This window comes from Hemiscyllium ocellatum, chromosome 2 (genome assembly GCF_020745735.1).
Source record: "Hemiscyllium ocellatum isolate sHemOce1 chromosome 2, sHemOce1.pat.X.cur, whole genome shotgun sequence".
Taxonomy (NCBI): domain Eukaryota; kingdom Metazoa; phylum Chordata; class Chondrichthyes; order Orectolobiformes; family Hemiscylliidae; genus Hemiscyllium; species Hemiscyllium ocellatum.
The window spans coordinates 91,511,713-91,525,403 of NC_083402.1; the positions used below are offsets into that span (position 1 = coordinate 91,511,713).

Genomic DNA, 13,691 nt, shown 5'->3' on the forward strand with positions numbered 1-13,691 from the left:
TAGGTGAGTGAGGTAAGGATGGGGGGGTCACAGGAAGAATGATGTCAGAAGGAAAGAGTAGGGTGGATGTCTGGCTCTCAAAGGCTACTCTTCCCCTGCCACCAGCTCAGATGCTGGCAATCTTGTGCTCTACCAAAGAACATCTACTCACCCTCCATAAACAATCTCATAAAGTAGCTTTGGTCCAAGGATCCTTGTTTAAATCTCAATTTTGTACCTTTCTGTCTCTCAATTGCTATACATCGAAATTGAGACGAGCTATAATTTGGGTTTGTGCAAATTGATTTTGGCTCTAGACTGATTTGATTGTTTACCTCTGTAGTATTCCGGTGCTGTTTTTTGTGGTACCTCCTAATATTAGTTCCTCTTGCCAATGCATGTACTTTTTGGACAACCCGTGACAACCACCACTTAATACCCGGGCAATATCTAAAGGCTGCAAATATAAAAAGCATCATTACTGGATAACATCCATATAATTATAAACAGTAACAACAGAGTTCATTAGTTTCCATACTGTTTCAGTTTATAATACTGATACACTTCTAATTAATACTTAAAGGAAATTAAAATTACCAATGTCAGCATTTCAGAATTAATCTTAGTAATAATTTCTGTGGTATGAATCTGAATTTGGGAAAAATGATTATTACTTACTGTTGTTGAGTTTTTATTAGGGGCAGTAAGTGGACAATCTGGATCTGCAGGGTTCAGGCATGGGCGATCCATGTAACCATGTCCAACTCCAGCCTTGTTCAGCATCTCCTCCCAACCACCCACTTCATACTTCACATTCTTCAACTCCTCCAGGAATTCTAAGGGGTCAAGATTCGTCCATTGCAACTGCAGTTTACCTCTGTCAAAAAAAAACCGTTTCAATTAAAAGATGTAACTGCCAAGGGGTTGCAAAGGGTGGACTTTTATTGAAGGTCAAGGTCTCTGCCCCCTCATCACCACAAATGCCATTATCTCCCTCTCACCCGCCACCCTTAGTGAACTCATTGACAAAGTGGTTGGGAAAAAATATTATGGTGCGATTATGGAAGGCCGGGCCTTACACTGGATTTACAAGCCCATCACCACTAAATTCCAGCCCATTATGAACCTAGTTTCACAATTAATTGAAAACAGATGGTGAGGGTCCATCATGAGTCATGAACAACATAATTGGTGCGTGATTGGCCTTAAATATTGGCTAGAATTTCATTCTTGTGGTGGGGACCTGCCAACATATTGTGACCCTTTTTTGGCTGTCTGCAGGATCCAGAAACACACCTTATGGAGCTAGAGGAATAAGTAATTGACTGGTTGACACTGGGGTGGCCATCCATCAGACCGATCCATCAACTGTTGATCAATCAGATGGCAAGCAGCCTCACTGCAAGTGGAAGAAGAGGACACTGCTGAAGGATGAATTCTACCCAACCAGGTAAGTGGAATTGGGAGGCAGAAGCAACAGTCATGCAGACCCTGGTGAGGTCATAGTTGTGAGATAGATGACTTGGTGAAATCAGTTGCTGGCCCTGATGGTGAGGAACTTTTGCCAGGCCCAATGAGTGCCTGAACAGATGTACCCCCAACTCTCCCCACAAATGACTGAACCCACTGCAAGACTATCACTGTTTACTTGGCATTACTTCCCTCATGCCAGAAGGGTAACCTGCCACTACCAAAATCCCAGTGACAGGGGGGTGAAAGGGAGATTGGTCCTTCAATGGCTCAACTGGTCGCTGAATAGAAAAGGTATCTGCCAACATCTCTGCCATTGGCAAGATGGCACTCTAATGGAAAAGTAGTAACGACAGAACTGGTATAGTATTGATAAAAACTCCAGCCTTATTCCCTCACTATTTTCCAAAACTACCACCTCCCAATTAGTAAAATCCAACCATTGGTGTACTCTTTCTGGTCCACACAGTATGTTTATCTATGCTATAAATTCCGTGGAATTAAATGTTAAGTTAGCTTGTTTAGTATGATTCTACATAGCATCAAATATCCATACAATGCACTACATATATTTTACTCTGTGGGCTAGATATTCATATTAAGAAAGGGCAAGAAGTTTGTTGCTAAAGCCAAATATTTGCTTTCTCTTTACAGTGACAGAAGTGAAGTGAAAATGTGCAACTTTTGCAGGCAGCCTACTGAACCATTTCACATCCCCACTGCCATCCAATTATGGTAATATTGCTGCTGTAATAAAGTGAAAAATCATTGATACATTTTCATCTTTAGCAGCCTCAAATGAGGATTGCCATACCAGATAATGGGAAATTAGTGCCTAGATTTTCCATTTATGGAGACTGAATTTAACTTCAATTGCCAGGCAGAAAGCTGGTGACAGAGTATCAACCCAACTCAAGTCTTTCTTTTCGCTGAAATGAACAGGAAAGCTCATTGACATGTATAATGAGTGGCTAGTTCACAATATTGTGTTCATCCCCTAATGGGGAAACTTGAAATCTATCCCAACAACTTCTGCTGTTAGTAAGAAATTTAACTTTGTCTCCTAATAACCTCACTAAAGTTAAACATACAGTGGTCTGCAACTTTCAATCCTAAACTTTATGAAGATTTAGAATGATATTCAAAGAATTTTTGGAGGGAATCCTGAGGGACAGGATTTACATATATTTGAACAACGCAAGGACTGATTAGGGATAGTCAACATGGCTTTGTATGTGGGAAATTTTGTCTTATCAACTTGAGTTTTTTGAGAAGTAAAAAAGAGGATTGATGAGGGCAGAGTCGATGTGATCTATATGGAATTCAGTCAGGCATTCAACAAGTTTCCTCATGGTAGACTGGTTAGCAAGGTTAATTTACATGGAATACAGTGAGAACTAGCTATTTGGATACAGAACTGGCTTGAAGGTAGAAGACAGAGAATAGTGGTGGAAGGTTGCTTTTCAGACTGCAGGCCTGTGACTAGCAGTGTGCCACAAGGATCACTGCTGGATCCACTACATTTCATCATTAATATAAATGATTTGGATGTGAATATAGGAGTTATGGTTGGTAGTCTGCAGATGACACTAAAATTGAAGGTGTAGTGGACAGCAAAGAAGGTTACTTGAGTGCACAATGGGATCTTGATCATATGGGCCAATGGGCTGAGAAATTGCAGATGGAATTTAATTTAGATAAATGTGAGGTGCTGCATTTTGGGAAAGCAAGTCTTAGTAGGACTTGTACACTTTATGGTAAGGTTCTAGGGAGTGTTGCTGAACAAAGAGACGTTGGACTGCAGGTTCATAGTTCCTTGAAAGTGGAATCGCAGGTAGTAAAGATGGCATTTGGTATACTTGCCTTTATTGGTTGGTGCATTGCATATAGGAATTAGGAGGTCATGTTGCAGCTGTACAGGACATTGGTAAGCCACTTTTGGAATATCATAATTCTGGTCTCCCTGCTAAAGGAAGGATGTTGTGAAACTTGAAAAGTTCATAAATGATTTACAAGGATATTGATGAGGTTGGAAGGCTTCAGCTATAGGAAGAAGCTGAATAGGCTTGGGGCTGTTTTCCCTGGAGCATCAAAGCTGAAGAGTGATCTTATAGAAGTTTAAAAAAATCATGATGGGTATGGACAGGGTAAATAGAAAAGGTCTTTTCCCTGGGGTGCAGGAAGTCCAGAACTAGAGGGCATAGGTTTAACGTGAGGGGGCTAAGATTTAAAAGGGACACAAGGGGCAGCTTTTTCATGCAGACAGTGGTGCATGTATGGAATGAGCTGCCAAAGGAAGTGGTGGAGGCTAGTGAAATTGCAACAGTTAAAAGGCATCTGGAAGGGTACAGAGAGATATGGGCCAAATGCTGGAAAATGGGACTAGATCTTGTAAGGTTATCTGGTCGGCATGGATGAGTTGGACAGAAGGGTCTGTTTCCAAGCTGTATGTCTCTATGCTCTATGACTCTAATTAACTGCATGAAAATCTTTAATCCAATATATTCTTGAAAGATTAAATTACACTTTTAATTTTAATAAGGTTCATCAATGCGCAATGAATTACAGTGATTTTTTTGAAGGATTAGAAATGTTGAGGGTTCGTATCTAATATGTAGTACTGTGGTGTTCCATTTATAACATTCATCAAACAGGAGGATGAAAGGATTCCCAGTAGAAGGACTGAAATTCAGAGGGAAGGACATACCTTGTTTATCACTAGCACCTCCTAGCGGTTACCAAAAGCACTGGGGTGCTGTGAGCCAACCCTAACTTGGGGTCAGGCTGAATAGGCAATGAAAATAAAATACCAAAAGCAAAGGATAACTTGCTCAAAGATCCTCAAAAAGTAAGGATTTCCCAAGTAGACTAAAAATAAGTAAGTATTTATATGTGGAGACAATGCAGTGGAATAAAAACACTATCATATTGTCCAATTTTTTTTCAGATCAGAAATATATAAACAGCAAATAAGTTGATTGCCTTTCCAAATAACTGCACGTATTTGTTGCCCTAATTATTTGTTTCTGTTTAATCTAAAGAAATATATTTTACTACATGTCCTCTTCCAAACGTTATGTCTGTTATTTTGATTGATATTGGGAGATAAATTAGCAGTTAATATGCATGTGCTGACAGTCTGTGCCTACTGAGACTTTTCCCCTGTTAAAATATGATGTCGTTTTTTTTTCACATTAACAGGAATAAGAAACTAGCATCTGGCAGCATCAAAAGATTGTGACATAATGTCTGATTACAGTCCTCCTGTATTATAATAACAGTTTTTCTACCTTAATCAATCATAATACCTGACCTTTATTGCCACTAATGATACCTTACTTCTTTATGCGCTTTGACAACCTGGCAAATGACCAACATCCCCCCCCTTTTGAATTTCTTCCTGGTGCTGACAGACTGGAGAGGCTTTTGGCCGGCTTATTTTGTGGTTCAAACCACATTGTATCTGCTTAACCAGGCTTGAGTCATTATTTCAATTCTCCCAACCAGAAAGCACAAAACCCTTATTTACAATTCCGGTTTTATATTATCAATTCCATGTCTCTCCCACCCATCCTTCCAGGAAGCCTCCAAACACTTAGGAAAGTGTTAGGATCATGATCCTATAAATCTACACAATGTTCCATGTCAAAATGCTCAATGTACGTGACTGATCATTAGTCACATGTCAGAAAATATGTTCTTACTATTCCACTGTTAATTCATGTCAGCAGGCAAAAACCTCCATTGATTATTGTGAATGTTGATAGAACAGAGATTGATTGTACCCGGTGTTCAGTGTGAACAGAATAAAAGGATTCAAGGGTAGAAATGTCATGGGCTGACTTTAATGTGCATGTGACCAAATCAAGCAACCAGGAGAATTGAATCTGGCATGACCGTTTTTTTTCATTAATATGAAGTGGACAATCTGCTGGTTTCTGTTGCTATTCGACAGGCAGCTTAATCATTTGAAAACAAAAATCAGGTTGTCTGATTAACTACAAGTGGCTTCAAGATTAAGGCCCAGACTGTGGCCTCAGGGAAGGGGTTCAGAGAAGCAGATGTGGAGCAGCAATTGGACATTACAGAATTGGTGGAGCACTCCTCTTCCTCCTAGTTCAAACAATGACCACTGAAGAATTTAGACAACAGCATGTTCAACTCTGCCATAACAAATTCCTGCACAAACTCCTAAAGTAATTATGAAACGTACAAATGTAAGGTGGTTCAGAAAAAAAAGTACAGAGGGTTATAGCTAAAGAAATACTAAGAGCAGTCTACATCCTAAAAATTTTAAACTAAAACAATCTCAAAGGTTTTCAAGTTCTTGACTATTGCAATGGTGAAGGACCTAATTATTATCCTGTATCAATGTATATGCAATGCATTACCTTGCAATTAGCTTTGCATATTTAAAATCAAAGGGTAAACATAAGAAACATCACAAGAAATATTTTCTAAGTCTTAAACTGTTTCTCTAAAACTGATAAATTAAATAAACGGGGATTAGGATTTACTTACGGCAGGTAGACTGTTCCCTGCTGTAATTTAGCACCTTCCCAGAAACAATCCAAAGGTGTGATTATTACACAAGGATACAATTTTTCAATAAGCTGGTAAAAACATAGAAGCATGGCATCACACATAGCTCAATAAGTATACCAAACATCAAAAATTAAATAAATCAAAAAGTGAAACATACTTTGTTCATTGGAATATACTTTTGATTTTAAAAACTTCCATAAATTTCAAGGGGGATCTGAACTCACCTGATCCATCCAACCAGTTTCTGTTACAAGTGCTCCTGATTTATAACATAAGTTGTCTAAGGTCCACTTTCTAAATAAAAACAGAAACAAGACCATCATGAGAAAACGGCTTGGTTAAAAAAAGTACATTGACACAATAAAATGAAATTGCAAGAAGGCCAAGTGACAATTCAAAAAGAAGACAACCAGATTTAACAGATCTGAAAAAAAGCAGTATGGTACACTGGCCACATTAAAGGCTCAAATGTCTACAGAAAGCAAATATTTCATTTGGTTTTGACAAAAAAGTGTTCTTCAGAAAATTTAGAAAATACTTAGAGGTACAACTAAATCAATGTCACTTACTTGTTGTACAAATAAACTTGCACTCTGCTGGCATTAAATGCAGAGTTAAGATGCTGTTGCAGCGCTTCAACTGTTAGAACACTAGCACCTTCCTCAGGAGATGTTTGAATCATGATCTGAGGATTGAACATGGCTTCCTCCCCTATTTTCTGTCGTGTGTATGATAGCTCTTGACTCACTCTTCCACCAACTGAGGGAGAAAGGGTATTTTTCAGTTATGTTACCAATACATTTCCAATGATATTGATTTGACACAAAACTCCTTTACAAATACACGATTTCTTAATAGATCACCATATTAAAAATTGAGCTGCATGAAGTGCAAATTTTTATTGAAACTTTTTACACTCTGTTGTGTTATTACTCATAATCACTATGTCAGTATATCTTTAAGACACAGGATCAGGAAATCATCAATGACATCATAGCATGTGACCTGAGGGTATACAGATCTCATTCTCCCTCCTACGTCTGACCTTATACTGGAAGCATATTCCTGCGTTGTACCTAATAGCTTAATATTACTTTCTATGCCTGAGGGACTTCCTGTTTGTATGTAATAGTTAGTTGCAATATATGACTGTTGAAATCTTCATAGAATTCTTAAAGTGTAGAAGTACACCATTCAACAACAGCCAACCCATATCCTATGCTATTCCTTCATTTCCCTGTACTTCCCCAGACACTATGTGCAAATTAGCATGGCCAATCCATCTAACCTGCACGTCTTTGGACTGTGGGAGGAAACTGGAATACCCAGATGGGACTCACACCAACACAGGGAGAATATGCAAACTCAATGCAGTCATCTGCTTGTGGGATCGAACCACGTGGCTGTGAGGCATCAGTGCTAACCACTGAACCACCATGCCCCCACAAAGTAATAACATGACTGAGGTAACAAGTCTTCAGTAACATGATAACATGATAACATTTTGGGCGGCACGGTGGCACAGTGGTTAGCACTGCTGCCTCACAGCGCCTGTAGACCCGGGTTCGATTCCCGACTCAGGCGACTGACTGTGTGGAGTTTGCACGTTCTCCCCGTGTCTGCGTGGGTTTCCTCCAGGTGCTCCGGTTTCCTCCCACAGTCACAAAGATGTGCGGGTCAGGTGAATTGGTCAAGCTAAATTGCCCGTAGTGTTAGGTAAGGGGTAAATGTAGGGGTATGGGTGGGTTGCGCTTCGGCGGGTCGGTGTGGGCTTGTTGGGCCGAAGGGCCTGTTTCCACACTGTAAGTCTAATCTAATCTAATCTAGTCTCATTCTGTACGTTAAAGAATATAACATAAGCATTGCTGCATCAGAAAAAACACCTAGCTGGAGGCAAACTCCTACCATGGTAGCAGCAGTGATCATTTATGAAAGACTTCAATATCTTTAATGCAGATATCATATTTTATGATCCCCTTATTCTTAAAAAAGAAAACTAATACAAAGACTTTAGGGGAAGCTAGGGAAATAATTGCTGGGTCCCTTGTTAAGATATTTGTATCATTGATAGGTGAGATGCTGGTGAGACTGGAGGTTGGCTAACTTGAAAGGGTTCAGAAAAGATTTACAAGGATGTTGCCAGGATTAAAAGGTTTGAGCTGTAGGGAGAGGCTTAATAGGCTGGGGCTATTTTCCCTGGAGCGTCGGAGGCTGAGGGGTGACCTCACAGAAGTTTATAAAATAATAAGTGACACGAACAGGGTGAATAGTCAAGGTGTTTTCTGCAAGGTAGGGGGATCCAAAACTAAGGGAATAGGTTTAAGGTGAGAGAGGAAAGATTTAAAAGGGACCTAAGGAGCAACTTTTTCACGCAGAGCGTGGTGCGTGTACACGTGGTGCATGTACAGAACAAACATGGACAAATTGGACTGAATGCTGTACATTTCCATGACTAGTGCACTTTTGAGCTGAAACACAAAGTCAGTGCATGACAATACAGAAACTGCAGGGTCTGTCTCTTAACGGAAGAACACACTTTTATACTGACAAAATCAAGGTTAGATGGCTTAGGGTGGCATCTCAAATTGGACTGGGGCATTCACTACATCTTTACTGAATTACAACTGTTCAAATAGAGCATGCACTTCTAATTTACAGAATAAGTAATAGATGATCCTGAGAAAAGAGCTCTAAGGATTTTGCTTGCCATTGGATTTTGCATGAATGATCAGAAAGATCTGGAAAATATCTGAAAGATTTTTGAAAACCAGCTGAAGATATATACTGTATTAATTTCAGGATTAACTAGCTCATGTCATATAGACTTCAACTTAAGAGCCTATTAAGCAATTTCAGAAGATATCACAGCAAAGGGTATGAGTGTGACCTATTGGAAATGGAACTACTTAGAGGCTCATTGAATTAATCCTCAACTCTGCCACAGTAAAAGCATTTAAGAAGGGACTTTTGGCAAGAGAAAGAGCCATGTCAGTGATGCATTATTGAGGATGGATACAAATATGAAGTCACAGTGTTAGAGGAACAATAATCACATGCTTTAGATGCAGCCTATGCCATTGTTATAGTTAGCAAAGTGTACTAAACTAACAAAATCTGTTTGTTGGACCTAAGCAAAAACTTTTCTAGATATCTGTAAAGCATGTGCCATCAATGGACTTTGGGCATGCATGTGAAGGAAATCTTGTTCCAAAGGTCAAGCCAGGGCAGCAGTGAACAGATGGTATGAAACCACAATATAAGGAAGAAAAGTGTAAAGAAGATACTCAAATGCTAACATACAAGTCAAGTTCAGAGACAGTGAGCAAATTTTGGAAGATGACCAAGCTTTCCATATTGTTAACCATACACTCCATGTCAATAGTACAGAAGGTGATTATAATACTTTAACCATTATGATCATATGCCGTATTGAAGCTTGATAACAAATATTAAAAACAAAACTGACACAGGAGCTAGTGTCAACTAAGCTTCCTGAAAGATATGCTATCGCATCAAATGGCAGTTTATTTGATGCCTGTGTACAGCCTATGAGAGAATGTCCCACAACATATAAAGGATCATCAATTCCAAATACGGGCAGACTGTGGTATAGTTGCAATTCATAAGCTTTAAACTGTGGTGGAACAGACCACAATCAAATCAGTCAACAATCTCAAATGCCTGGACCCAGAAGTATCTGACGCAACCAGCAATTCAGTATTGCATCTTAAGGATGATGCAATCCCACTTATTGATTCTCCAAGAAAGCACAGTGTACACATTCTGAAGAAGTTTTGAGCAGAAATGAAGGTGCTACAGCAAAACGCTGTAGCTCCATCACACATTCTGTACCATAAGAGTACACCAAGAGCCAAGATACTTCAATCTTTCAGTTAAAAGATGTCCACATAATATACTGATGTTGAAAGAATCAAGTTCTACATTTTCCAAAGCAATTTGTTTCAAGCCAGTTGCAAAGCAAGGATTCTGGTCTGCTCATTATGCTGAGAAAGAATCCTAAGAATATAAAGTTTACAAAATCATGAGGGGAATGGATAGGATAAATAGACAAAGTCTTTTTCTCTGGGGTGGGGAGTCCAGAACTAGAGGGCACAGGCTTAGGGTGAGAGGGGAAAGATATAAAAGAGACCTACGGGGCAACTTTTTCACACAGAGGGTGGTAAGTGTATGGAATGAGCTGCAAGAGGAAGTGATGGACGCTAGTACAACTGCAACATTTAAAAGGCATCTGAATGGATACATGAACAGGAAGGGTTTGGAGGGATATGGGCCAGGTGCTGGCAGGTTGGACTAGATTGGGTTGGGATATCTGGTCGGCATGGACGGGTTGGACCAAAGGGTCTGTTTCCATGCTGTACATCTCTATGACTCATGGACTCTAAATTGCAGATGGTGAAAATTTGGGCTATCAGTTAGCCACAACATATTCTAACAATACCTTGATAGGATTACTGGTAATATATTGCTGAAGGTATCCTATTTATGGGTAAGATACAGGCAAAATATGACCATAACTATGTCTACCAATGACAGCCTCATGATGATAAGGATTAGTATTTAACGGCATGAATTGTTAGGCCATTGACATCATGATAATTTACTTTTGATTCATTTAACCCATTCATTGAATCTATCCAGATTCAAGGAAGATCACAGATATTAAATAAATGCCTATGCCACATGATAAAGAGGATCTTCAACATTAAATCTGATTTTTCAAATTTCCCCTCAGTTAATATTCACAACTTAGAAATGTTCTCTGCACTGAAATATTTTCTCAACAGTAATTTCCTATTCAGTGACAAGATTACCATAGAATCTCAGAATCCCTACAGCGTGGGAGCAGGCCATTTGGTCCATCGCGTCCACACTAACCCTTCACAGACAATCCTCCCCAGACCCAGCACCCTACCCTGTCTTTTTAACCCTCCATTCCCATGGATAATTCACCTAACCTCCACATTCCTGGACATTTAGCATGGCCAATTCACCTAACCTGCACATTTTTGGACTGTGGGAGGTAAGTAGAGCACCTGGAGGAAACTGATATGGATACTGGGAGAATAAAAGCAATAATTGACATGCAAACAAGTAGAGAAATATCAAAAAAGTACACTGGGCAGAGAGTGTGAGTTAGAAGTACAAATACTTGGATACTAACACATGCTTCTAGAATATGCATTCAACCAGGTCATATAAAGTTATTATTGATCATGGTGCTCCATTGCAAAGGAACAGAAGATGACTCAGGCTAAGGTATAGCACACTAATCATGCACAAAGAGAATGGAAAACAACACTTTGATACTGATGGTTCTGTGATGATGTCGATTGACAGCTACCAGCAGCAAAGCAATCAATATGTGAAACATGTACAACAGATGCATATCCAGATGGGTATATGTTTAGCAGTTCAGGGCAAGTTGTCAAAACGTTAAAACTTTATGCTGAAGTTTAAAACGTCTGTTCTTAAAACATTCTGTTTATATTATTACCAATTATATTTGCATGTAATCAGTTTTTACCTTTTTGACAGATGAGGTGTTTTAAGTCCTATGTGTCAGTGTACCTTTCAGAGTCATGCTCACAATATCATCACTATTATAGCTACATATGTAATAATTAATGGTTAGACTTAAATTCCTCTGTTTTTATATTCTAAACTTGTTTTTGTCAACATGCAGAAGAGAACAATTTGCTTCAACTCAATACTAAATCCTTGATTAGTGATGGAAATTACTCGTAAAATCAATAAATGTGCATAATTTCTTCCTTGCTTAACTGTATTCTTTTAAAAAAGTGCCATGAGATTAGATTAGACAAAACAATTAATTATTAATAACAGAGTTTAAGCATTGTGATGTATCTATGAAGAAAATGTGTGGTTAAGTTTGCCTGCAGTAGGGTGTTTAGCTTGATGCAGTAATGCTTAAGTTGTCTCCTGTACCATAAAAAAAACTCAGCATGGACATTGTGACAGCATGAAAATCTCGGACACCTCCTCATCTGGGATCACTCGAGTCATGACAGTACACTGGAAAAGCATGCTGCTTTGTTGTACCTTACAGCTTAATATTGGTCCAGGCACTTCTGTGCCTGAGAAAGGTCATGCTTGTACGTAATAGCTGTAGCAAAACTCAGGTGAATTCTTCAATACCACAATGTCCATGCTGAGTTTTTTTATGGTACAGGAGACAACTTAAGCATTACTGCATCAAGCTAAACACCCTACTGCAGGCAAACTTAACCACACATTTTCTTCATAGATACATCACAATGCTTAAATTCTGTTATTAATAATTAATTGTTTTGTCTAATCTAATCTCATGGCACTTTTTTTAAAGAATACAGTTAAGCAAGGAAGAAATTATGCACATTTATAAAGTTATTAATTGTACGAGTAATTTCCATCACTAATCAAGGATTTAGTATTGAGTTGAAGCAAATTGTTCTCTTCTGCATGTTGACAAAAACAAGTTTAGAATATAAAAACAGAGGAATTTAAGTCTAACCATTAATTATTACATATGTAGCAGACCTCTACTATCACTTCTCATTATCTGTGTCTGAAATAACTCACTCCATAAAAATTAAGAGACAGAACATTTAAAATCAGGTAATCATATCTAAAACACAGCTTCAACCTCAGTTTGCACATTTAACTAAATGGCCCATTCACTGTATGGTGACTTCCTTGTATCTATTATTCTTCTTCTTTGTCTATTCACAAACATTTCATGACTGCACTTTCCAAGACACTATAGATAAATATCAGCCCCTATTATTACTACATTCTAGTGTTGCTGTGTCAAAACCCTGGAACTCCCTCCTTAACGGTATTGTGGACCTACCCACAACAAATGGATTGCGTGGTTCACCACCATGTTCTTCAGGACAACAAGGGATACTGGCCCAGGCAGAGAAACCCAGTGGTTAGCACTGCTGCCTCACAGCGCCTGAAGACCCGGGTTCAATTCCCGACTCAGGCGACTGACTGTGTGGAGTTTGCACGTTCTCCCCGTGTCTGCGTGGGTTTCCTCCGGGTGCTCCGGTTTCCTCCCACAGTCCAAAGATGTGCGGGTCAGGTGAATTGGCCATGCTAAATTGCCCGTAGTGTTAGGTAAGGGGTAATGTAGGGGTATGGGTGGGTTTCGCTTCGGCGGGTCGGTGTGGACTTGTTGGGCCGAAGGGCCTGTTTCCACACTGTAAGTCTAATCTAATACCATGAATGAATAAAAAATACATTCTGGATTAGTGGTGCTGGAAGAGCACAGCAGAAGGGTTTCCTGATGAAGGGCTTTTGCCCGAAACGTCGATTTTGCTGCTCCTCGGATGCTGCCTGAACTGCTGTGCTCTTCTAGCACCATTAATCCAGAATCTGGTTTCCAGCATCTGCAGTCATTGTTTTTAACTGAATAAAAAATACAGCAGACTGACTTTATCAAGTAATAAACATTCTGAAAAAATTTTCATTCAAACCACTCTGTTAATTACTCTGATGCACTTCTCTTCCATCATAATCAATTGCAAAAAGATTTCTACATATTGCATTTTAACTATATTTTACTTATTAAATTTAGCTGCAAGTGTGCATATTATTATGTACAAATGCATGTGCAAGGGAAGCAGGCAAGTAGTGAAGATGCATTTCAAATCTTTGTATTGCTGAGATGACAG

At 39.1% G+C, this 13,691-nt stretch overlaps 1 protein-coding gene across 3 annotated transcripts in view; it reads right to left on the reverse strand.

The window, feature by feature from the left end:
• The window catches only part of ptch1 (patched 1), a 99,125-nt gene that overhangs the window by 50,255 nt on the left and 35,179 nt on the right, over positions 1 to 13,691 (reverse strand). For all 3 annotated transcript variants that reach the window (XM_060838441.1, XM_060838434.1, XM_060838449.1), the window contains exons 3-7: positions 6,564 to 6,753; positions 6,219 to 6,288; positions 5,971 to 6,062; positions 658 to 856; positions 315 to 436 (exon numbers count right to left, since the gene is read on the reverse strand). In XM_060838441.1, coding sequence (XP_060694424.1) covers positions 315 to 436; positions 658 to 856; positions 5,971 to 6,062; positions 6,219 to 6,288; positions 6,564 to 6,753 — 673 coding nt within the window. The remainder of the gene's footprint in view (positions 1 to 314; positions 437 to 657; positions 857 to 5,970; positions 6,063 to 6,218; positions 6,289 to 6,563; positions 6,754 to 13,691) is intronic.